The sequence below is a fragment of the Anas acuta genome, chromosome 4, assembly GCF_963932015.1.
Source record: "Anas acuta chromosome 4, bAnaAcu1.1, whole genome shotgun sequence".
Classification (NCBI taxonomy): domain Eukaryota; kingdom Metazoa; phylum Chordata; class Aves; order Anseriformes; family Anatidae; genus Anas; species Anas acuta.
Window position 1 is genome coordinate 415,715 of NC_088982.1, and position 24,751 is coordinate 440,465.

General features: G+C 71.9%; 3 protein-coding genes across 3 annotated transcripts in view; 2 read left to right on the forward strand and 1 right to left on the reverse strand.

Moving 5' to 3' along the window:
• Positions 1 to 24,751, forward strand: part of AUP1 (AUP1 lipid droplet regulating VLDL assembly factor) — a 134,503-nt gene that overhangs the window by 105,099 nt on the left and 4,653 nt on the right. The gene's annotated exons all lie outside the window — the stretch shown is intronic.
• On the reverse strand, positions 2,707 to 5,977 carry LOC137855294 (uncharacterized). The gene is made up of 2 exons (XM_068679332.1): positions 5,794 to 5,977; positions 2,707 to 3,951 (listed from the first exon to the last, which is right to left on the reverse strand). The coding sequence occupies exons 1-2, from the start codon at positions 5,975 to 5,977 to the stop codon at positions 2,786 to 2,788; spliced, it is 1,350 nt and encodes a 449-aa protein (XP_068535433.1). The 3' UTR covers positions 2,707 to 2,785.
• Positions 7,774 to 11,406, forward strand: PCGF1 (polycomb group ring finger 1). Its single transcript, XM_068679370.1, has 9 exons — positions 7,774 to 7,979; positions 8,480 to 8,585; positions 8,674 to 8,826; positions 9,601 to 9,672; positions 9,794 to 9,902; positions 10,419 to 10,452; positions 10,641 to 10,727; positions 10,831 to 10,911; positions 11,236 to 11,406. The coding sequence occupies exons 1-9, from the start codon at positions 7,884 to 7,886 to the stop codon at positions 11,281 to 11,283; spliced, it is 786 nt and encodes a 261-aa protein (XP_068535471.1). The 5' UTR covers positions 7,774 to 7,883; the 3' UTR covers positions 11,284 to 11,406.

Consider the following 24,751-nt stretch of genomic DNA (forward strand, 5'->3'; position numbering starts at 1 on the left):
GGGGCTCCGCACACACCGTGAGCACTGGGCACACCCGCACTCAGCGGGACCCACTGCGGTGTGGGGAGACCGGCCCTGCCATGGCAGCTCCTCGGGGCCTGGGGTCATGGCACGGGTGCTGTGCTGGGTGCACACTCACCCGGCCGTGGGAGGTGGGGATGCACACCCCACACATACACCCCAGCAGGACCCAGCTGCCTGCACACACGTGTGTGCACACACCCTGCGGCACAGCACAGCCACACAATGCACACAGACACTGTGCAGCGCGGGTGCACGCCCGCACACACATGTATGTGCTAACACAGCCCCTGTGCCATGGCTCAGCCGCATGTGTGCACCCCAGCACTGCACACGTGTGCACCCCAGCACAGCACAGCCGTGTGCGTGCACACACACACCCCACAGCTCAGCACAGCCACACACACACACACACTGACCCACCTGCACGACGTTGGAGCACACACACACACACGCACACACACGTGTGCAAAGCACGGCGTGGCGATGCACACCCACAGCCCATGGGGGCTCACCGGAGCTGCGCCCACCCCTGCTGTGTGCACACAAACACGCGCCCCGTGCAGGGCCCCCAGCCTCTGTGCCTGCACAACGCGCACCCCATTCGCACACGTCCCAGCCAGGCCCACGCCAGGCACACGCTGTCCCACATAACATAGCCCTGCAGCTGTCCTCGTGCGTGCACAGGCAGGAGGAGCTGGCCCTGCCATGCCCGAGCACTTTGCTGTCCCCGTGTTCCCAAGCAAGCCCTGTGCCACTGGTTTGGGTCCACGCATCAGCGCAGGGCAGGGGAATGCTGCACACCGATCTGCAGCACTGGAGCTGCCTTCCTGGTGCCCTGCCAGGCTGAGCCTCCCCCAGTGTCTTGCTCTTGGCCCAGCAGATGCTGGGGACGCTTAGCCGGTGCCGCCTTTGCCAGAGCACGGCCAACCTCCAGCCCCCCAGCTCCAGCAGCAGCCCCAGGCGCTGGGCGGCTGCGGGCGCCGTGGGCAGGGAGCAGCCCCTCGGGCCGGAGCTGGCACTGGCCCAGGCGCGAGCGGCGCCTGCCCGGGCGCGGGGCGGGTGGCGGGGAGGAAATGCCTTGTGCTGGGGGAGGGACCGGGCGGCAGCAGGTTAATTAAACCTAGAGCAGGAGGCAGATGTTTGGAAGTGCCCAGGGGCTGGAATGCTGCATGGTCCCGGGAGATGGATTGGGGGGCAGGTGACAGGGCCTGGGGCGGGCAGGGGCTCCCGCGGTGCCTGCCTGCATCACGGTCACCTCCACCCTGTGCCGGCGGGGGTCCGCCGGGTGGCAGCCCCAGGGTCCTGGCAGGGGCCTCACCGTGATATGTGCCCTGACCCCAGCACCGGCCCCTGCTCAGGGTGAGAGCTGGCCCTGGGTGCTCGCTTTGGAGAGATGTGAGGTCCGGGGGGGCTGGGGCTGGCTCCCACTTCTGGAGCAGAGACCCCTCCCCAGCTCCCATGGCACCATGGCTGGGGCTGCTCCAGGGTAGGGGGCTCACAGGGAAGGCTGAGCCCTCGTCAGCACTGTGCTCAGCAAGCCCGGTGCCACGATGGTTGGGGGTGCAGGTCTCCCATCCAGGGACCCCCACAAGCCCCAGGGCCTCCCCATTGTCATCTGCCAGTGCTGCTGGCCCTGTCTGCACCAAGTGGCCCTTGTGCCACCTGCGGCCAGCGTTGTCCCTGTCCCTGTCCCTGTCCCAGGTGCCATGGCCCTGCCCTGAGCCTGAGCACTGTGTGCACAGCAAAGCTTGGGCAAGGGACCCCCCTATGCACCTGCAATAGGAGGGGGCCGGGAATATCCCAGTGCACCCACACAAAACTGCTCCGCATTTCTCTGCCACATCTCACACCCCCACGGTCCCTGGTGGGTGCCCCCCTCCTGCTGCAGCAGGGCTGGATGTGGGGCTCCCTGCGGGGCGCAGCAGATGTGTCCCCAGCCCAGCGCACTGCATGAGCTGGCACCTGCACGGCACGGGCAGGAGGGGGACAAGGCAGAGGGGGCACTCGCCTGGCTTGGGGTAGGAAATCAGCTGTCAGCCTCAGTACTCCGCCTGACCCTGCTCAGCACCAGACCCTGCTGCTGCCAGAGCTGCACAAGGGCCGCACACCCCAGCACCCCAGCACCCCGCTGACCCCTCCCCAGTGGCTACACCCAGCCCTCAGCACAGCCGACCTGGCAGGCAGGGGATGGATGCACCAGTCCTGGCACCTGCCCCGTGACCCCATGCAGCGACGTGGTCCTGCCCGCTGCACTGTCCCTGCAGCTGTCCTGGGTGCTGCCGTGGCCCCCACAGTGCCCCTGCCGGCAGCCCCTCACCCCGTCCCCCCCCCTGCCCGCGGGCACCTGCAGCCCGGGGCTGTGGCTCCGTGGCACCGGGTCCCCACGGACCAGCCCCGTGCCTGCGTCCCTGTCCCCTGCAGGGCCTCCTGCCGGGCTCAGGTGTTCCTGCTGGGGGGCAGGAGTTATTAAAACGGGTCCCTGCCCACCCTTCACTGCTGACAGCCTGCTCCCTGCGCGCCGGCCAGCGCGCAGCAATTAAGCGGCGGAGGCCTGGTAGGGCCCCACGTTACCACCGGCGAGATGCTGCCAAGCCGTCCTCTCCCGCCCGCTCCCCCCCTAATCTCATTATCGCTGGACGTCCCCTTCTTCCTCCCGCTTCCCCCCCAAACCCGCTGGCAAACTGTAGGGACAGTCAGCTCCTCTCTGGCTGCTGGGTTAATTCTGGGCTAATTAGATGAAGCCAGCCCAGATTGGATTACTTTAGCCTGCATTTGGTCCTCCAGTCCTTGACTTGCGGCTCCCGGGGGAGCTGCTGGCGCCTCCTGCCTCAATCAGACACTTCTTAACTGCATGAAACACTCCCGGTGCCCCGCACCCGCCGGCCCCGGGCTGGGCGCTGGCACCCGGGGTGGGGTGCAGGGGGTGACGCGGTGGCACGCACGCCTCCCACCCGGCACGCGAGAGGGCTGCGCCGGGCCGGGACGCGGCCGTGGCGGCTCCCGGGCAGCTCGGCCGTGCAGCGAGACGCGGCCCCACCGCACCGGGACCCCCCCGGTGCCCGGGCCCCGACGGCCGGAGCCGCCCAGGCTGGACGTCACGGTGGCCGTCGGCACCTACGCAGCGTCCTCGGGGAGGAGCTCGGTGTGACGGGGACGCAGGCGGCTGCGGCGTGGTGGCACCGGCCGAGCTGCCCAGGGTTTGCTCCCGCCGGGTGGCCCCGGGCTGCAGCCCCAGGATGGGGGGGAGGCGCCTGGTAGGGGGCTCAGGGCAGCTCCCGTGCCCCATCCCTGGGTCTGGGAGAGGGGAACCTGGGCTGGGGGCAGAATGGGTGCTGCAGCCCCTCGTGCTGCCCTCCTCTATCAGCTTTATGGGATGGGAGCAGGGACAGAAGGGCTTGGGGAGGGGTGCGGAGCAGGCGTTGCTGCCCGTGCAGCACAAACCTTCTGCCACGGTGCCTGGGAGCACGACCCTGGGTGCCCTGGGGGGGGGTGCAGGAGGGACCCGCTGTGACCAGTGGCAGCGCTGCAGCTGCTGGGGTCGGCAGCCAAGGCCCCGAGGCTTCTGCAGGGCCAACAGCGCCAGGACTCGGGGCTGGGCTGGGGGACGCGGAGCAGGGATGTGGGGACGCTGCGGGAGCGGGGAGACAGCAGGAGGGGGGGGTGCAGCCCCTGGCCCCCGTTTGGCCACAGGCACCAGGTTGGTTCCTGCACCCTCCCGAGCAGCAGCGGGTCCTGCAGTGCCACAGGGCTGGTGCTGAGCCCAGGAGCCACGGGCAGCCCCCTCCCCACCCCCCCCAGGGGCTGTGGGGGTCCTGACAGCGGGACCGGGGCTGCGGGTGCCGGGGGGCTCCCGTCCCCTCAGGCCGGGGTGCCGAGTGCCTGCAGCCGTGGCTCTCGCTGCCGCGGGGCCGTTGACAGAAGCCGTCGCTCAGAACCTCGTTATCAAAGGCCGAGGGCAGGTAATTGGATTCTGCAAATCCAATCAGGTGCATTAGGCAGGGAGTTCAGTCCATAACCGCCCAGCCCCCGGCCCTGCGCCCCCGCTCGAGCCCCCCGCCCCGCGCCCTGCCCGGCCCCACGGCTCTGCCTCCCCCAGCACCCCCCCGGGCACCGGCTGCCCCCGGAGCCCCCTCACTGGGGGACTTCCTCTGCTGGGACGTGTGGGGCTGGGGGCGGTGTGGGGCAGGGGGCCCCACGGTGCTGCCGGGAGGGAGCTGAGGGCACCTAGGGGTGCAGGCACCTGGGTGGCAGCCACGACAGTGGGACCGGACCGGCAATGGGCCCCCACTCGCCTGGCCCGGGGGCTGGAGCACCACTGCCCTACACTGGCTGCTGTCACGAGTGCGCCAGGCCTCAGTGCAGCCCCCCTGCTGCCCACTGTTGCCCCCAGCCCTGAGCAGGGTCCGTCCAGCCCCACACCCCAGGGCCGGGAAAGCCCCCGGCAGGCGCTTACCAGAAGGAGCCGCCCAGACCCCGCGCGGCTCCGCAGCGGAAATGGAGCTGAATATTTGAGCAGGTCTCTGCTAAAAGCACCGGCCTGCCCGGCCCCGGAGCTTCGCGGAGGCCAGGGAAGCGCCGGCTGCCGCCCAGGCATTAATTATGCATCGGGAGATGGAGCTGCGCGGCCCCGCGCGTGCCAGGCTGCAAACATGGCCCTGGGGGCCCAGGCTGATGCGGGGACCCCTGCCCCGCTGCCAGCTGCCCCCAGCCCCTGCCACCCCGCACACCCCACTCCTCACCAGTGCTCCCAGTCCGGGCACTGGCACTGCCAGTGTGCCAGGAGGTGTTGGTGTGAGCCTGGGCACGACTGGGGACAGCACACAGGGTGACAAGTGTGGGGGGGAGTATGGATGTGTCCTGCATGCAGCAGGTGTCAGAGGGGTGGCACACGTGGGGACAGCGCATCCACACCACAGGCTGGGCTGAGGGGACAGCACGCCCAGCACGGAGCACGCCTGGTGTCCCTGGGTGAGCCGATCCCGTGGGGATGTGCACCAGCAGGGTGGCAGCCGGGTGCCTGCACACACCGGTGCCCGTCCCTGTCCCCGGGCTCCTCTCCTGGGCTCGGTCCTGGCCAGCAGAGCCACCCCAGCCCCAGCATCACCACCAGGACGCCCGCCTGCTGGCCTGGGCCACAGCTCAGCCGGGGGGGCTGAGGGGACAGAGGGGCGCAGGGCTGCACACACACAGCACGTGGCTGTGCCAGGCCAGAGTGTGTGTGTGCAGGGAGATGGGCTGGGGCTGTGCTCGCTGCGGTGCCGCGGTGCCGGTGCTCGGCGCGGTGACCTTGCTGGTGCTGGTGCTCGGTGTGGAGCTGGCAGTGAGCGATGCTGCCCAGCCCCAGGGCTGTGCTGGCCCAGCTGTGACCCCCGCAGCCCCCGGCGCGGCCGTCCCTCCCAGGAACTGCTCCTGGCAGGTACAAATGGGGCCGGGCCCTCCCGCGCTCACCCCAGACGCGGGCGCTCACCCCGGCCCCAGCCTCATTTCTCACCGCCTGGCGAGGACGGGGCCGGAGGGGGGGCAGGCTCTGGCTGGCAGCAGGGGGGGCGTTGTGTGGGCCCACGGCCACCCCAGGGCGCAGGGGCAGGTACTGGCTGCCCCTGCTGGGGGTCCCCTCTGGGGGTGCCTGGACTGGGGGTGCTGGAGCCCAGCCACACACCACTTGGCTGGGGCAGGAGGCAGGGAGAGGGCGGCCGACAGCTCGGGGACACGCTGGGAGCTGCCTCCCATGGGCCAGGCTGAGCTGCTCAGACAGGGGCTGGTTGGGACCTGGAGGAGATGGGGTGACTGCTGGGACCCAGGTGCTGCGATCGAGACCCAGGCTCCCAGGAGGAGCTGAGCGGACCAGGACCAGGACCAGGACCAGGACCAGGACCAGGACCAGGACCAGGACCAGGACCAGGACCAGGACCCAGACCCTGACTGGGACCAGCACCAGCCAGGCCAGCGGCATCCAGGGGCTGCTGTGACAGGAGGGTGCTGGTGGCAAGGGGACGGTGTGGGGCTGCCCAGGACCCCCACAGCCCCACACTGCCCCAGAGGCACCGGGCCCCACACGCCCAACCCATGGTGCGGAGGTCGCAGAGCTCCTGCAGGCGGCCCAGGGCCGAGGAGCCCCGCGGAGCCCCCAGGCGCCCCCGAGCTGCCCACCCACACCCCGGGTCGGTGCCGGTACCGGGCTGGTCCCTGCGCCCCGTGCCCGGCCCCGGCTGCGGGATTTGGGATTTCGGCCCGGCCGGTGCTCGGGGGCTCCCCCCCACCCCCTTCCCCGCCCCCCCCCGCTCCGTGCCGGGGCCGCCCCGCAGCGCCGGGCGCCCGGTGCGGGTCCCTCGGGGCCGCGCCGTCTGCCCGGCCGGCCCCGGCCCCGGCGGCTCCCCAGGCAGCACTTGTTGCTGGGGATTGCAGCAATAATCGTAACCGTAACGAGCCATTACGGCCCTTAACAGCCTCTGCTTTGCATTAGCGGGGCCGCTCCTTCCCCTCCAGAGCCCTGATCCAATCACCCCCATTAGCGCGGCTCCAGGCTCCGGCGGCTGCGCTGCGGAGAGCGCCCGGCCCCGGCCCCGGCCCCGCGCCCCCGCCAGACCCCCCCCAGCCCCCCGGCCCCAGCCCCCCAGCCCCGCACGCTGCCCCCTGCACCGCCCCCGGCCCGGCCCGGTCCCACCGGCGGCCCCCCCCCCGGCAGAGCGGGGCCGGGGGCTGCGGGCAGGGCGCGGCGCCCCAGCACCCCCCCGCCGCCGGGCGCCCACCCGCTGCCCCCCCGCCCTCCCCCGTCCTCCATCTCCCCCTTCCCGGCGGGAATTCCCCCCACAGCCCGCTCCACGGCACCCCCGGACCCCGCTCCCCCGGTGCCCCCTGGTGCCCCCATCGCCCCCATTGACCCCAGTGCCCCCCGTGTCCCCCTATACCCCAGGTACCCCCATTGACCCCCAGGTGCCCCCATCGCCCCCCCGTGCCCCCATTACCCCCGGTGCCCCCCTGTACTCCAGATAACCTCAATACCTCCACTGTCCCTGGTGCCCCCATTACCCCCCCCGTGCCCCCTATACCCCAGGTACCCCCATTGCCCCCGGTTCCCCCATTGGTGCCCGGTACCCCGGTGCCCCCCCCGTGCCCCCACTGCCCCCGGTGCCCCCATTACCCCCGGTGCCCCCCTGTACCCCAGGTACCCCCATTACCCCCCCATTGCCCCCATTGTCCCCCGGTGCCCCGTTGCCCCCCCCGTGCCCCCATTGCCCCCGGTGCCCCCCCCGCGCCCTTCCCGCAGTTCCCTGCTGCCCCCTGCCGGCCGCACCGCGCCCGGCGCTGATTGGCCGCGGCTCAGGGCGCTCCCCGCCCATTGGCTGCCGGCGGCGGGGCGGCCACGTGGGGGGGGACGCACGTGGAGGGCCCGGGGGAGGGGGCGCGAGGCTCCGGGACTGGGCCCCGCCGCCAGCCCCGGGAGTGCCGGGATCGGGGGGGGCAGGGCCCTGGGGCAAAGAACCGGGCACGGCTCGGCTCGGCTCGGCTTGGCTGGATCAGTACAGCTCGGCACGGCACGGCACAGCTTGGCTCGGCACGGCTCGGCTCGATCTGTACGGCTTGACACGGCTCGGCACGGCACGGAACGACGCGGTTCGGCCCGGTTCAGCCCGGTTCGGCTCGGCCCGGCCCGGCGGGGGCAGGGGCCAGCACCGGGGCCAGCGCCGCGCGGCCCGGCTGTGCTTCCCGGCTTGGCCGCCAGGGGGCGCCCGTGCTCTTGGCCGGCGCGGGGCGAGGCGCGCGGGGCACGCCGGGAGTTGTAGTCACGCCGCGCGTGGCGCCGGCCCCGCCCCCGGCCCGAACCCGGAAGTGAGCGGGGAGGCGGAGGAGGTTCTAAGATGGCGTCGCCTCCTCAGGGGGGCCCGATGGCGATCGCCATGCGGCTGCGGAACCAGCTCCAGGCCGTCTACAAGATGGACCCGCTCCGGAACGAGGCGAGCGGCGGCGGGCGGCGGGGCCGGCGGGGGGCGCCGGGCGCATGCGTGGGCGGAAGAGGCGCCGCGACCGCCGCTCGGGGGGGCGCAGGGGCCGCGCAGGCGCCGTCCCCACCGCGCTGCGCATGCGCCGGGAGCCCCCGCCGCGGGAGGGCGGGGCCAGGGGGCGGGGCCAGGGCCTTGGGCTGGGGCGGGCGGGAGGCGGGGCCTCAGGGGGAGGGGGCGGGGCCAGGGGCAGAGGGGGCGGGGCACAGGGGAGGGGCGGGGCCACGTGAGGGCGGGGGCACGTGAGGGGCGGTGCACATGTGAGGGGGCGGGGCCAGGTGTGGTGGGCGGGGCCAGGTGGGCAGGGGGCGGGGCCCCAACGCTGTCACATGGCGGGGGGTGCCCGGGGTGCCCCCTGCCCCCAGCCCCTGCCCCCAGCCCCTGCCCCCCCCGCCGCCCCCCCAGCCCGGGACCCTCCCCACGGGGCCGGGTGACGCGGTGTCGCCCCCCCGCAGGAGGAGGTGAAGGTGAAGATGAAGGAGCTGAACGAGCACATCGTGTGCTGCCTGTGCGCCGGGTACTTCATCGACGCCACCACCATCACCGAGTGCCTGCACACCTGTGAGTGCCCCCCCAGCCCCCCCAGCCCCCCGAGCCCCCTGCCCGGGGGGCGCCCGGCCCCGCTGACCCCCCCTCCCTCCGTCCCCAGTCTGTAAGAGCTGCATCGTGAAGTACCTGCAGACCAGCAAGTACTGCCCCATGTGCAACACCAAGATCCACGAGACGCAGCCGCTGCTCAACCTGAAGCTGGACCGCGTCATGCAGGACATCGTCTACAAGCTGGTGCCCGGCCTGCAGGAGAGTGAGTGGGGAGGGGGTGCTGCGGGGTGCCCGGGCCGTGGCTCCACGCATCCCAAGTGACAATGCAGGCAGGGGACCCGCTGCTGCCCCTCGGATGCCCCACAGGGAGGTGGCAGGGAGCAGAGCGTGGAGGCCAGGACGTGGCCAAGGAGGTGCCTGAGCCCAGCTCTGTGCCCCCCCCTCGTTGCTCCAGGCGTTGGTGCCCGGTTTGTGCTCGGTGGTGCTGAGCTGTGGGGCCGGGAGCCGGGGCCAGCTCCGAGCGGTGTCCCCAGGGCCCGGCTCTGAGCGACAGCGCAGCGAAGGCGGGCGGCGGGCGGGTGGTGATGAATGCAAAGTGGCGCTGGCGGGGGGGCTCCAGATCAGCCGCCGTCACTCAGGACGGGGATGGGGAAGGCGCTGGGGACGCGTCTCTGGAAATGTCAGCTCGCAGCAGCAGCGGGGGGAGGCGGAGGGGCTCCGGGCGCTGTCACGGCGGGATGGAGACGTGCCTGTGCTGTGCTGGGGGCGTGCAGGCAGCGCACGGTGTGGGCCCCGCGCCCCAAAACGTGGGGAGGGAGAGCGGGAGCAGGTCTGAGGGACGCCGAGAGCAGGGACGGGGCTGTGTGAGACGGGGGGGCACTGCTGCAGGTCCCTGGGGCTGCCCGAGGGCACCCGGCTTCTGGCAGTGCTGCCGACCCCCCCTGCAGCAGGGAGATGGGCGAGGGGCAGTCGGGGAGCCCCCAGGGTCTGGGGGGGCAGGGGACGGCCCTGAGCACCGCTTGCCTCTCGCCCGCAGGTGAAGAGAAGAGGATCCGGGAGTTCTACCAGTCCCGCGGCCTCGACCGGGTGACGCAGCCCAGCGGCGAGGGTGGGCGCAGGGCCGGGGGGCTTCAGGGGGGCGCGGGGCCGGAGCACGGCGGTGCCAGGAGCCGGCTGCGTGCGGAGCCCCGGCACCTGGGGCCGGCTGACTGCCACCCCCTTCTCCCCAGACACAGTCGGGGGCGACCCCATGGGGCTCCCCTACAGCACCTTCGACCACTCCCGCGCCCACTACTTCCGCTACGACGAGCACGTCTCGCTCTGCCTCGAGAAGCAGAGGTGAGTGGGGGGTCCCGCCGAGCCGCTGCCCCTTGGGTGGGAGCAGGGACAAGGGCAGGGACAGCACGGACCCCGTGCATCCCGCTGCTGGGCAGCAGGGGACCCGGCCGAGCCGTGGGGCTGCGCGGCCGTGCTGCAGATCCCCCCCCCCCCCAGCAGCAGCCCCTGCCTGGCGGCTGTGAGCGTTAATAAATGCTGGGGAGGGCGCGCTGCGCAGCTGCCTGCTGGCTCCCGACAGCAAAGTCAATAAGTGGCAGCTCGGGGAGCTGTAATGGGATCGATGGCTGCAGCTCAGCTGCCAGCCCAGCCGCACGCCTGCCCCGCTGCAGCCCCAGCTCCACGCGTGCGTGACGGGGGAGCGGGGGGGGACGTGTGGCACGGGGCAGCCCCCACCTCCGGGGCTGGGCGCAGGAGCCCCCGCGGACTTGTCCCAGGCTGTGCTGGGGAAAGGGGTGGGGGCTGCAGCCCCTCTCCCCTGCAGGGGCCCCCAGATTCCCCCTTCTCTTCCCCCCGCAGCTCCAGCAAGGACAAGAGCAAGGCTGTGCTGCAGGTGAGCGCCCGGGGGCTGCTGAGTGCCCAGGGATGGCCCCGGACTGGGGGGCAGGCAGAGCCCCCCCTCGGGCTCGGTGCCTGTGGTGCAGGGGCGAGGGCTCGGCCCGGTGCTGATCCCAGAGGGGGGGGTGGGTTGGAGCCCCCTGCCCAGCACCCACCCCGCACTGAGCCCTCTGCCCCTTGCAGCATAAGTACGTGAGGTGCTCCGTGCGGGCACAGATCCGGCACCTGCGGAGGGTCCTGTGTCACCGCCTGGGGCTGCCGCTGCAGCACGTGAGTGGGGCCCGGGGCTGGGGGGGGCCGGGGGGGGCGCAGACCCTGGGTGGGAGCTGGGTGGGGGCGCAGGCCCTGGCTGACTGCGTGCCCCCATGCGTAGGTGCAGATCCTGTTCGGCGGCGAGCTGCTCCCCGACCACATGACGATGAAGCAGCTCTGGCTCTCGCGCTGGTTCGGCAAGGTGGGTGGTGGGGGGGGACGGGCACCCGCTGCCCCCCGTCCCCCTGCCCTGGGCGGGGAGATGGGGGGGCTCTGGGGGCTGTTTGGGCTGGGGCAGTGCTCGGTTGAGGCAGGGGAGCAGGGAGACGAGGTGCTGGATAACGCCGCTCCGTGCCGCCGGGCGCTGCGTCCCCACACAGGTCAGGGTGGGGGCACATCCCAGGAGGGGTGGGCAAGTTCACGGAGCAGCCCCCCCCGCTGGTCACCCCCGCCCGGGGCCCTGGCACATGGGGCCGATGGCTTTGGGGTGCTGCTGCTGTCCTGACGCCCCCCCCTTGCCTTGCAGCCCGCGCCCCTCCTGCTGCACTACAGCATCAAGGACAAGAGGAGGTAGGGGCTGGGGGCGGTGCTGCCCCCCCCCGCAGCGCAGCCCTGCTCCTGCCCCCCTACCCCACTCCTCCTAACTTAATACCCCCCCTGCTTGAGTTTATTTTTTGAATAAAACTGTTGAAAATCCTCTGCGCCTCCCTTCTCTGTGGGAGGTGGGGGGAGGCTGGGGGTTGCTGCTGGGGTCCCTCTGGTGGGGGGGCCACGCCGGGTGCCGGGGGGTGCAGCCTGGGGTGGGTTCCATGGGGAGCGGGTGCAGAGGTACCAAGGGGACACAGTTCACAGCCATGACGAACAGTTTTTGGGTGCAGGACCGAGCCAGGGGGGTGCCCCGGGGGGTGCACCCCAGGCACGGCGCTGTGGGGTGCGGGACAGCGCTGAGGGGCCCGGACCCCCCCCAGCCTCATTCCTTCCCCCCCCCCGGCTCCCCGCGGTGCCGGTGCTCGCAGCCCCTCGGCCGAGCACAGATGCGGCACCCGCCCGGCCCGGCCCCCCCGCGCCGCCCCCCGCCGCCCGCGCATAATGAGCCGTGATGAAGGCACGGGCCCGGGGCGCCGGGGGGCGGCGGAACGGGGCGGCCCCGCCGCGGGGGGGGCGCTCCCGCAGCCATCTGGGGCGCGGGGGGGGCGGCGGCGCGGGGCCGGGGCCGCCCGTTACCGCGTCCCGGCGGCTGGGACCCCGCTCCGGGCAGGGGAACAGGTGCCCGGACCCCGCCGCGGAGCCCCGGGGCCGTGCCGCAGCCCGGTCCCCGGTCAGCCCGGGGGGTGCCCGCGGAACCCCCCCCCCCTCCTTCCCCGCGGGACCCCGGCGCCGGCAGCAGCGCGGCGGTGCCGCCCCCGGCCCCCGGCTCCGCGGTGACCCCGCGCCCGGGACCCCGCCGCCGCCGCGGGGGGATCCGGTTACCGGCCCCGCGCCCCCGCCCAGCTGTCGGCCATCCCTCACCCAGCCGCGGCCCCCCCGCTAAGCACGCCCCGGGGAACGGGGGCGCTGGGGCCGGCCCCGCACCCCGGGGGGGGGGTCACACGGGGCCCCCACCGCCCCCAGCACCCCCGGCGGCGCAGCCGGGGGAGCGCGCGGACGGACGGACGGGCGGGCGGGCGGGCGGGCGGGCGGCGGGGCGGGGCGGGCCGGGCTGGGGGGGGGGGGGCCGGGCGCCCCCGCGTCTTTCAGCAGCGGCTCTGGCAGAGCAGGAAACCGCCGCGGGGCCGGGGCCGGGGCCGGGCGCTCCCCCGCGCATCCCGCGCCCCCCGCGCCCCCGCTTATCAGCGCGCCGAGCCCCGGAGCCTAATTCAAACCAAGCGCAGCCGCGGGGGCTGGGGCGCGGGGGGGGGCCGGGGGAGGGGGGCCGGGGGCGCGGGATGAGCCCAGGGGGCCGGGGGCGCGGGGCGGGCACGGGGGGCGCGGGGCGGTCGCGGGGTGCCGGCAGCCCCCGTGCCCGCTGCCCGGCCCCAAGAGGCTGCGGCCGGTGCCGGGGGACGGCGGGGCGGGGGCGCGGGGGGGGGCCGGGGCCCCGCGTCGAGCCCGGCCGTCGGGGCCGGCTGCGAGCCGCGGTCACGCCGCTTAGTGGAGGGCGAAGGCGCTTTGATATCCTGCCCCCACGTCATGCTCCGAGGGGGCTAATGGCACCAGGCTCCAGCCCGGCAGAGAGGGAAACCTGAGCCCCCCGTTCCGCCCGGCCCTAATCCGGGGGGCGGCGGGGGCCGCACAGCCCTGCCCGGGGAGGCCGGCACGGCCCCGGGGCTGTGGGCACGGCCCGGCCCCACTGCGGCACCCCACGGCCGTGCGGGGACCCGGGGGAGCGTTTGGTGCCCCATGAGTGGGGTCCCCAGGAGCGAGCCCGGCTCAGGACGGGGGCAGCGACCACCCTGAGCCCCAAACCGTCTGGGGCTGCCCCAGGGCCTGGCTGGGGGATTTGGGGTCAGTGGCCGCAGCCACCCCTCTGAGCCCTGCGTGGTGACACCGGGCAGGGACGGGGACAGGCGGTGACATGGGGGTGCCCCAGGCGTGCCGGGCCCCCGGGCACAGACGGGTCCCAGCGCCCTGGCCCCATGCAGCCGGTAACGGACAGGCTCAGCTGCGGGATTACCTCGGCGAGGGGCTGCGTGTCCATCAGCGGGATGGCTCAGCCCCCGAGGGACCCCCCAGCCCCGCCACCACATGGCCCCCCAGCCCCTGCCCCCATAGCCCCGGGGTGCAGGGCAGCACCAGCCCCGCCTCATGTACCCCATCCTGCTGCCCCCCCTCCCCAAGCCCCCCCCTGCCCCTTGCTGTGCTCGTTGCCCCTTTCCAGCAGCACCTCAGGGAGACGGGTGCTGCCGTGAGTCCTGCAGGAGGTGCCAGGGGACCTGGGCCCCGCAGGGAGGCTGTGGGGCTGTGGTGCCTGTCAGAGGGGTACGGCACCGACCTTCTGAAGGCTTCACACCCCCCATCGCTGTCCCTGCCCTGCAGGTGGGGCAGGGGTCGGACCCCCATGCTGCTGGTGCTTGGTGCTGGCAGCGGCTGCACCGCTGTGGGGCCCATCCCCGCGTAGCTGCCCTGTCCTGAGCTGGGCTGGGCAGTGGGGTGGTGTTGAGCCCCCTCTCACCGCTGCTGTCCCCGCCACGCTTCGGCGGCACCGTCTCCTGTGCTGGCTCCTGACAGAGACAAATGAGCTGCCCGTGCCTGCCACGGCTTTCACACCCCATTGCCGGGGTGAGCGGGGCAGCGCCTGGGGACCCGGTGCATGGGGCCAGCCCTGCGATGCCCCCGTGCCCAGGCCAGGAACCCCCCCGCGGACCTCAGCGTGGCTCCCGGCCTCGGCTGGGTGCTGCCAGCACCGCGGCACCGTGCTGCCAGCCCAGCTGCCAGGCCGCGCCGCGGGGCCCCGCTCGGCTGCCAGCCCGCGCACAGCGGGACCTGACAGCGCCTCTCGGCGGGGCGCGGATGGATGGGGCGCCGCGGGACACAAGAGCCAGGGCCCAGCCAGTGCCACCCCACAGCCTGCACCCTGACCACGTCCCACCCACACCACGCGCGTGCTGGAGCTGCTGAGGAGCGCGGCTGTCCCTCCCCGGCACCCTGGTGACCACCGGTGCGCAGCACGGGCACGCTGGCATATGGCTGTCATGGTGGGAATGAGCTGTCATGCCGGAGCGGGGAAATTACCCCGTAACGAGGCGCGCTGGAGATTAGGCTAATGAGAAAATCAAAACACAATTTAATTCCTGTCACCGCCTGATCGTCTTTAAACGACGCCGTGCGGTTCTGACGGGCCGGCCTGCTGTGCCCACGCGCCCCCCGGCACCGCGCCGGCCCTGCTCCGGCACCGCGCCACCGCCGCTCCCGGCACTGGGGTCCCGCACCAGCCCCCGCCGAGCCCCCGCGGAGGGAGCGGACCTGGGGTGAGCGGGGGGGGCAGCACCCGCTTCCTGCCGGCTTCCCGAGGATGTGGGCACCGGAGGCTGGCACCGGGATGCCCGGCACCGTGGGAAAGTGGGGCCGGGTGGGGGGGGCACCTTCCTGCGGACGGAGGGGCCACGGCAGCCCCAGCCCCGTGGGACACAGCCCCAGGGCCTGGGAAAGCCGCGCTGGGCACGCAGGGCTCTCTCCCAGCCAGAGCATCAAAGCAGCAGCCAAGGAGGGCTGGGAGGGCTGGGGGTGTGCATGGAGCTCAGCCCCCCGCATCCCCCAGCACCCCCCTGCTGCAGTCCTGTCCCCACCGGGACCACGCAGGCCCCACAGCAAGCCCGGGGCAGCCCAGGCTGACCTGAACCAGCCCCAGCACGGTGCTGGCCGGTGGCTCCGGCCCTGGCTGCAGGGACGAGCTGGGGACCCAGTGCCACCAGGTGCGGGCAGTGACAGGGTGGCTGCCCTGGCACAAGGAGCACCAGGGCCGGCACCTCCAGGCCCTTCTCCTCCAGCCCCGTGCAGGAGCGCACGGCAGGCAGGGCTGGAGGCCGTGGGAGCAGGGCCAGGCGGGGCAGGAGGGCACCCCCTCACCTTTCCCGGTTTATCTTGGACGGCGGCATTTCCTCCAGCCCTTTGTTTGCGAGGCCGCGCCGCCCGCGCCCCACCCTGCCTTCCTCCGTGCCGCCGGGCACGGTGCGGGGGGATGCGCACCGGGATGCGTGTGGGGCTGCGCTCACACCATGGGGCCACCTTCCCCATACCCCACCGCAGTCTGCAGGCTGGGGCCGCCGTGGAGGGTGCTCGGTGCCCACGGGATGTGGTGCTGGGCTCGCCGCAGCCAGCCCCGTTCCCACTGCAGTGCCCACACGGGAGCCGCTCTCATGGGGTGCTCGCATGGGCTGCACGTGCCGGATGCGTGCCCTGGGTGCAGGGGCTGGAGGCAGGCTGGGTGCAGACATGCTCGGGGTGTACATACGGGGTGCACGCAGGCTGCGGTGCCACCCGCGTCCCAGGGACCCCGCCGTCGCGGGTGCCACAGCGCTGGGCTCGTCGGCCCCGCTATTGTTGCGGCCACAGCCCTGTGCGGCCTTTGAAGTTGGCGAGACTTCCTGCCCCGAGGTTTTATGGCCCGATCTGTCTGCACCGCGCGCTTCCCCCTGCCCATAAATCACTCGGCGCTGGGAGGCTTGGGGGAGCGCAGCGCGCCTGGCCGTAACCCACAGCCCCGGCCCCACGCGAGGGCACCGTCGGAGCCCACGCTGGCCTGGGACCTGCCCGGGGAGGCAATGCGCTGGGGCCGAGTGCTGTGGGCACGGAGCAGCCGTGGGGCAGTGCCCGGCCCCGGGGCTTCACCTCCAGCACGGGTGAGGGCAGCTGAAGGGCACACGGGCAGCTCAGCTCCTGCACGGGGCCAGGGGTGCCCCAGAGCCCTTGTGCCTGGGGGTGCTTCCCTCCTGTCCCGAGGGATCCAGGGCATGACTGGGGGCATCTGTGCCCCCTGCCCAGGGGTCCCCTGCCCTGATCTGTGCCCCTGTCCTTGCATCCCCTGTGCTGGAGCCCTGCCTGGCTGTCTCGGGGACAGACAGCACCCTGCCAGCCCTGTCCCCAGCCCTGTCCCCAGCCCCAGCCCTGTCCCCAGCCCCAGCCCCATCCCTCCAGGCCTCCCCCACCGCTCCCCACCACACTGCCCAGCAATAAAACGGGCAGCAGTTTAACGAGGGGGACGTGGGGTCAGGCTTTTAGGGCTAATCACTGCAAGACTGGAAACACCAGCTAGCAGCAAGGGCTGTGCGAGGGCTCAGCCCCGGCCTCAGGCACGGCGGGTGCTGTCCAGTGTGGGGCTGCAGGATGGGGATGGGGATGGGGATGGCACTGGCATTGGTGATGGCAATGGGGATGGAGATGGGGATGGGGACAGGGCAGCCTTGTGGGGGCCCCCAGGCCCCAGTCCCTGCTCAGCCACTCCATCTGCCCGATGCTTCCGGCTTGACTCAGCACAGAGGCGGCACAAGGGCTCGGTGGAGCAGTTACCTTTGCTATTCAGAGCATTTCCTGGGTTTTATTGTCTTCCCCTCCTTGTCCCACCTTCCTTGCAGGAAGCCCCCGGTCCCAGTGGAGCCAGCGGCTCCGTGCCCAGAAGGACGGTGCTCCCAGCCACGGGGAGAAGCGGGACTGGCGCCTGCCCCCCCGGTCCCCAGCCCAGCCCCCTGCAGCAGCGGCACACCGGGGGCAGCCCGCGCTCAGCACCAGCCCTGGCACCAGCCCCAGCCGTGCCTGGGCCATGCGGAGCTGCTCCGAGGCTTCGTGGTCCTGCACCCGCTGCCAGCCCTTCTTGCAGGTGCTGTGGAGGGAGAGCTCAGGGGGTGCCCCTGGTTGGATTCCCTGCACGGGACGTTTGTGGTCACATCCCTGCACGGGACGCCTGCAGCTGCACCAGCACCCGGCCCAGGGCACTTTCCTCAGCCTTTGGGCTGAGTCCTCAGTCCTCTGGGGACCCCAATCTCCTGCTGCCAGTGGTGCCTGCCCAGCCCCAGCTCCCCGCTGCGGTTGTTGGACGGCTCCAGCCCCACTTTGGGCACTGGAGAAGCCACCTCTGGCTCTGCCCCGCAGCAGGCAGGGGATGCTGAGTGGGCAGGAGCCTGTGGGGGAGACCCCAGGGCTGGGAGCAGGCAGGAGAGCAGTGATCCCCTCCCCAACCCACGCTCAGGCGGTCCCGGGGTCCGCGGCGAGGCCCCGACCTGGCGCAGGGCGAGGGCTGTGCCGCGCCGTGCCGCATGGCAGCGGCTGGGCGGGAGGAAGAAGAGCCGTCGCAGAGGAAGCCCCATCCTTCCTCCTCCTCCCGCTCCCAGCCCAGCTCTATTCTTAGCCCCGGTCTGTCCTGCATCCTCCCTGCCCAGCCAGGGTCTGGCCCGTGCTGTCCCGAGGGGGGCAGAGAGCGCGTGGGGGACCCGCTGGGGGGGCCCTGCCCCTCCCTGCCCCGGGCCCTGCTCCCCCCAGCTGCACCCCCAGGGCCAGCCCAGCCTCAGTAACTCGAGAGCCCGACAGCTGTGCCCTGTGTCTTGCCGTGTTGTGCCATGCCATGCTGTGCCGTTCTGTGCCATGCCATTCTGTGCCGTTCTGTGCCATGCCATGCCGTGCCATGCCATGTGCTGTGCCATGCTGTGCCGTTCTGTGCCATGCCATGCCGTTCTGTGCTGTGCCGTGCCGTGCCATGCCATGTGCCGTGCTGTTCTGTGCTGTGCTGTGCTCTGTGCTGTGCTGGGCAAAGACGTGGGGGGGGGAGACCGAGCCCACCAGGTGGCCACCGGGCACCTCTGGGGCATTAGGACTGAGGGGATGGGGCAGGGCACGGCGTGGCCGGGTGCGGGTGAAAGCAGCCTGCCCGTCCCACCAAGCCCCTCTGCTCACCCCAGGCTGGGGGGCACCCAGGTGTCCCTGGGGATGGGCCCCTCCTGTGACAGTGCCTGCGGTGTGGGGACAGCGGGTGGCACCTATCCAGGACCAGTCACAGCGGGGTGACACGGTGACAGCATCCCTGCTAGGCTGGGGACGCTGGGGACCTCTCCATGGACAGGGACCTCTGGAGCAGTGCCTGGCTGGGTCTGGGGGCCAGGGTCACATCCATCCCATCTGGGTGCGGGGCTGCAGGGCCGTGGCCATGGGTGCGGAGGCACGGGTGGGTCCCCGCGACCCCCGTGTCCCAGGAACGTCCCCAGGCGAGCGGGGTCAGCGTGCCGGGAGCGCCGCATTCCTGCCGCTGGCCCGGCCGATCGGGTTACCTGCAGGCATGAGCCGGGCTCGGCCCTGCCGATTAATCTTCCCCTTGTAACACTTTGTAATTTGCCATTACAAAGCCCATTAAACGCGCGGGCCGGTCCCCGGCCGGGCGCGGGGGGGCTCGTAAATATGGGCCGTGTCAGGAGCAGGTACTTAGGGCCCGGCCGCGGGGCCGCGGGAGCAGGCCAAGCAAACAGGGTGATGGATGGGCCGGGAGCGCGCCCCTTTCATCTCCGGCCGGCCCTGCTGGGACTGATTACGCCCGGCCGGGGGGCGCCCACCTGAGCCGGCGCCCGGGGCCGGGGCTGCCCACGGGACCCCCCCATGGGACCCCCGCTCCGGCCCCCAGCGGCCACAGCCCCGCCACGAGGCCCGGGATGCGGTGATGCCACGGCGCAGCGTGGCTGCAGAGCGGGAGAGGGGCTGCCTCGTGCGTTATTAGGGATCAGAAGCAATTAGCCGCCAGACGGAGACGCGGCGTTTCAATAACCCCGGAATTGATTTAGGGAGTGCGGGAGCGGGCGGCGCGGGCAGCAGGAGCCCCCGGCTCGGGGCTGCACCCGGCCAGGCACGTGGGGGTGCAGGGACACCGGGCCGGGTTGGGGCTGCAGGCTGGGGGCACCGGGGGGCACACGGGAGGGGCAGGAGGGCCCAGAGCCCAGCGTGTCCCCCCCCCACACACACACACACTGCGCAGGGTGGCACAAGCCCGTTTGCCGGTGCCGGTGCACGCGGTGTGTGTGCGTACAAAGCAGCTGCGTGTGCTGCTCAGATGCCCACACCCACGTGTGCCAGCGCACACAAATTCACGCGTGTGTGTGCACAAACAGCTCTGTGCACGCAGACACCCACACGCTGGAGCGCTCGACCCCTGCCGGCACGCAGCCCTCTCACCACGTGCCACCAGGCACTGGCACACGCAGCCACGCTCGGCTGTGTCCCCACAGGGCGCGTGTGAGCACCCACCTGCACCACACACATGCACACGCGTGCCCCAGGCTTGCACACGGGGGCACCCAAGCACACGCATGCAGCCGGGGTGTGCAGGGAGGCGCGTGCCCACCGTGCCCACGCAGGCAGCAGGCACAGAACCCCCACGTGCACGGCTCACAAATACCCCGACCACGCGTGCGTGCGCTTGCACAGACACACACGAGGCAGCGTGCGGGGCACAGTGGGGCTGGGGGTGCCAGGGCTGGGGGGGGTCTCCCCACTGCTGAGTCCAGCAGCCCCGCACCCTGCCCAGCCCTGGTGCCCGTGGGTGGGGGGGGTCTGTGTGGCAGCTGGGGGGCAACGAGCAAGGTCTGGGCTGGGGACAGGGACGGGGTGGGGATGGCAGCGCTCTGCCCTGCTGCCGGCCGGCAGCGCTGTGGCTGCTCCAGCCCAAGCCCCCACCCCTCAGGGTGCCCCCCCTGCTATGGGACAGGGCCCCAGCACTCTCCTTCCTGAGCCCCACAGCCCTGGGATGGGGACGCCCCACAGCCGCCTGTCCCCCCCCCGCTGTCCCACGGCCCCGCCACCACCGCAGCGCTGAGTGACAGCCCATGCTGCTGGGGGGGGCGATCGATGGCTGCCCCCAGCGGCACCGTGCCCGCCTGCCTGCACCAGTGCCGACGCGCCGGCCTCCCCACAGCCACCGCTGCTGCGTTTCGTTGAACTTTTCTTTTTAATTAACCTCTCGGCGGCGCGGCCCGGCAGCCCTGTCGGGGTTAATGATATCACTGACCCGCTGCGTGGCGGCCCCGATCGATACCCCCCCACCCCCCCCCTCCCCGCGCCTCCGCCTGCCACCACGCTGCAGCCCCAGTGCTCACCGTGCCGACGCACGCCGCCCCAACACCCTGCCCACCAGCCATCCCCCTGGCATCCAGTGGGGTGCCCAGTACCCTGGTGCCGGCCTCAGCCCCCAGCCCTGCCTGGTAACACCCTGCTGCCTGCTCTGTAGGGCTGCAGGGGGCCGTGGGGCTGTGGGGCACTGGTGGGACTGCGCTGTGGGGCGTGGGGACGGCTGCGTGCTCCGGGAAACTGGTGGGGAGCGGTGTGTGGAGCTGCAGCCCTGACGGGGGGAGACCAGCTCAAGCTTTGCCTGCTGCCTCCTGACCCCATCCCTGTCCCCATCCCTGTCCCCATCCCCGTCCCTGTCCCTGGAGGATGCCCCACAGGTGACGTCCCACCAGAGGAGAGCACTGTGGCACTGCAGCCCTGCTGTCCCTGAGCCCAGCCCTGAGCACCCCAGGGTGCTGATGCCGGTGCTCCCAGCTCATGCTCCCGGGCTGGGGAGGCTTCACCGAGCTCCAGCCCAGGTCTGCGGGGCCGGGATCGCTCAGTGCCCTGCAGGTCCTGCATGACTGCCAGCCCGGCACCGCTCGGGGCCTGAGAGGCCTCGCTGTGCCTGCAGACCCCCATTCCCAGAGCTGCACCCCACAGGTGCCAGGTCTCCCTTGCCCCTTGGGCACCCCAGAAGCCCTCTGCCCGGCCCCCCTCAGCCTCTCTGCCGTGTCAGGGTCCCAGGACACCCTGCCCGTGGCCGCCCCAGCCCTGCTCCTCGCTCAGGTGCTCCCTGTCAGCGTGCGAAGCTTTAATCCCGCGGTCGTTTATCTTCCGAGCGCGGCCCAGAGCTGTCAGCGGCTCAGACGAGCCATTTCCTCATTTCATTGCCCCGGCGAGGGGCTGAGCTGGGGTCCCCGCGCTCACAGCCCTAATTGAATCCGCATGGCTGCGGGTCGCAGTGCCGGCCCCGCCGCGGCACCCGGACACCCCCAGGGGCCCTGGGGTGCTGTGGTAGCGGGGCAGGGGCCGGCCCAGCCACAGCCACCCCCAGAGGGTCCCTGACTCCCACCCGGCCCCCCTCCCCACGGTGGCTGGGACCCCCAGGGGCCGTGGGGACGCCAGGGGTTGCCCTGGTTCGGGGGCGCTGCTCAGGGCAGCAGCGGGCGAGGGTCCCGCAGAGCCCCCCGGCAGCTGCCCCCGCTGGCTGCCCCGCCGCACGGGCAGGGCTATTTGTGGCGCGGGGCAGGAAGCGGCAGCGGGGAGACGGTGCTGCCTGCCCCGCTTCCTGCCCCCGCCGGGCGCGGGCGCACAGCCCTGCACAATGGCCCTGCCCGAGCCTGCGGCGGGACGCGGTTCCCACGCCGGGGAGGCTGTGCGGACGCTCGCCTTGCTGCAGCTGACAGCGCCTGGCCCCATGGGGCAGGGGTCCAGGGCCGTTCCCCACAGCCCCCGCCTGCTCCCAGTCCCAGGTCTGGCCGCAGCCCCCGCTCCCCTGCACTCCCCCCTCTCTGCCCTGGCCAGCGCAGGCTCCCCCTGCAGCACCCCTTGCCCCAGCACCCTCGGGAAGGATCCCCAGCCCCTGCGTGAGGCCACCCGGCACAGGCACCTCGCCAGTGCATCCCCTGCTCCCATCCCACTGCTGCTGGCTGCTCCACGGGTGCCATCCACCACCACGGGCTGGGGCTGCCCCCACCGTCCCTGGGAAAGGGGACGGGGCTGTCCCCAGCAGCCCTGCCCTGACCCAGGGCCAGCGGGGCGCGGGGCTGGGAGGCAGCGCGGGAGGAGGGAGCAGCGTTTGCTCACAGCCGGAGGCTTTGAAATGCAACCCCCCCCCCGGCCCATTTGGCTAGAGTTTGGCCCAGGCCCATATGGAGGCCCCTGTGGCAGGGGGGGTCTCAGGGGGAGGGCGGCAGCTGGGGCTGGGGGCTGGCAGCTCCCCCCATGGCACTGGGCTGGGGTCCCTGCGGCGGGGTCACCTTGTCCCTGCCAGGGCATCACGCAGGGGCTGGGTCCGAGCCTTCCCTAAGGCTGGGCACTGCCTCGGGCCCCCAGCACCAGCACGTCTGGTCCCAGTTCGCAGCCTGGTGCTCCGCACACCCCCAGGCACGGCTGTCACACGCCTGCACACCTCTGTGCACAGCCACACGCAGGGACACTGGGTGTCTGCCGGGGGTGCACGCACACACCACAGGCATGGGGGGTGAGCACTGCCTGCACACCGCGCACACCTGCACGGACCCAACGCGTTTCAGGTGCCCCCAGCCCCTCAGCTCCTGGGGGGGCACGAGCCCCTGCCCACTCCTCGCCCTGTCCACGCCCGCCAGCTCTCATCCCCGCCGCGCTCTCCGCTTGATTAAGCTGCGGGTCCGCCCAGCACTTGTGCGTGCCGCGAGGTCAGTGCACGGTAATGAATAGATCATTTGCCAGTAACCCCTGGCGAGGGATCCCCGGCGCCCCCCGCTCCCCGGACACATTAATACGCCGTTTCCCCGGGGCGAGTGTAATCGCATCAGTTGCTGCTTCGCCGCAGCCGCCCCAGCCGCGAGCCGGGTGAGTGTTTATTGCCAATAATTGGCCGGGTCTCCTCCCCCGGCACCAGGGCGCGCAGGCCCCGCGCAGCAGCTCCCCTGGTAATGCCCCGCGCGCCTCCGCTACTGACAGTTTAATTTTACACCGAGCTATTCCCCTTATTAAAGGAAAATTCATTTGCAAGCAATTTCCATGTGCAAACTGCTCTGCATTTCTAACTCTGGCGCGGGGCTGGGAGCGCCCCTAATTGAATTACTGCCAGGCGGTTCGTCATGGAGCCTGCGTTATTGAAATGGATTCGCTAAATAATAGATCAGGGGCAGAACGCGGAGCCTTGGCATAAGCATATTAGAGGGCTGAGCTGCCGCCTCCCGCCCCTAATCACGTTACCCTGTCACGGGGAATTCGCTGCACGGCGCAGACACCCGAGCGTGGGGCGTCCCTGCCGCCTGCTCCCAGGGCTGCCACGGCCACGGGTGCCCCAAGCCACGCTGGTGCCCCTGAGCCGCTGCCATCCCAGGCCACGGGTGCCCCTGCGCCGTGGGTGCTTTGTGCTACGGGTGCCCTCAAGACAGGGTTGTCCTCGGTGGGGGTGTCCGGGCAACCCCCAGCCATTGGCACCATGCAACGCATGCACGCCATCCTGTGCCTGTGCCCCTGCGCGTGCTCACACGGCCCTGTGCGCGCGCACACCCTCACACGTGCATGCGCAGCTGTGCTCTGACACTGCTCGCGTTGCTCCCGATGCGAGTGCTGCAGACCCTGCGCAGCTGCTGGGGCAGAGCCACGCAGGGCTCCGCCTCGGCTGTCCCAGGCCGTGCTGGGGGCACCCACGGGTGCACCGGGGGCTGCTTCCCGCACCCAGGCCTGCACCAAGGGAGTGACATACGGGACACGAGGCGGGTGCTGGCAGAGCTGTACTGGGGTATGCACCCCCGCAGTGTTGGGGACCCCAGCTCTGTCCCAGCACCCATGCAGGACGCAGCACCCGCTGGGCTGTGGGCGCCTGGCCAGCGTGGGGCCGGCCGCCAGCCAGGGCGCTCTGCCCCACTCAGCAGGAAGCTGAAATTTTCCTGCAAAAATTCAGAAGTCTTTTTGTTTTCCACCTTGTGTCCTGCTTTGGGGTGAAGCGCATTTCCCATCCTGTTCCCGGCAGCTGGGGCTGACATTTCCCCACCCGGTGTGAACCAGGGGTCGGCGCCCTCTCTGCGCCTAGCTGGGGTCCGTGTGCCCGTGGTGAGCAGGGCTGGGGCAGGACAGTGAGCCTGCTGCAGGGCGGGGGGCACGGGGTGGCACCCTGCTCTGTGCCCTTGTGTCCACCTTCTGGCCGTGCACTCCCCCCACCAGCTGTCCTGGTGCAGGCTGCGTGGGGCATGGGCCGGGGGGACCTCACGTCCCAGCAGGGTGAGCGCAGCCAGACGCAGCCCTGTGACCAGCACAGGTCCTGGCCCCGCAGTCCCAGCCTCGATGCTGAGCTCCAGGCACTGCTGGCCCAGGGCTTCGTAGGCAAAGTTCTCGTCCCGGTCCCCAGAGCAGATGAAGTTGCAGGGTGAGATTTATTCAGAGGTGCAGGGCTGTTACAAACCCCGGTCAGTGCAAGAACAAGGAATTAGCCTAAGCAGCAATTTCCTGGTGCGTGTCACAGGGCATTAGCTGAGACAGAGCACAGGGCGCGGGTGTGAGCTGGGGCTCAGCCACCCCGCGGGGCTAGGACCGGGGTGAGGAAGGCTGCACACACCAGAGGGCTGCGCACGCTGAGGGTGCAGCTCATGGGAACCACAGCCCCAGCATCCTAGGGGACAGCCCCCTCTCCCCGCAGCACATGTGGCCGGGGAGCTCAGAGCCCCTTCCCTGCCTGCGCTGGGTGGCTGGGACCCACGGTCCGGCACGGTGCCCCTGTGCTGCACAGTGCTGCTGGAGGGGACAGCGTGCACGGCTGGCACTGCCGCTTGCTGCGGCCCAGCCGAGGCCTGGGCAGCTCCTGTGGGGTCAGGGGCCAGGGGAGGCAGCGG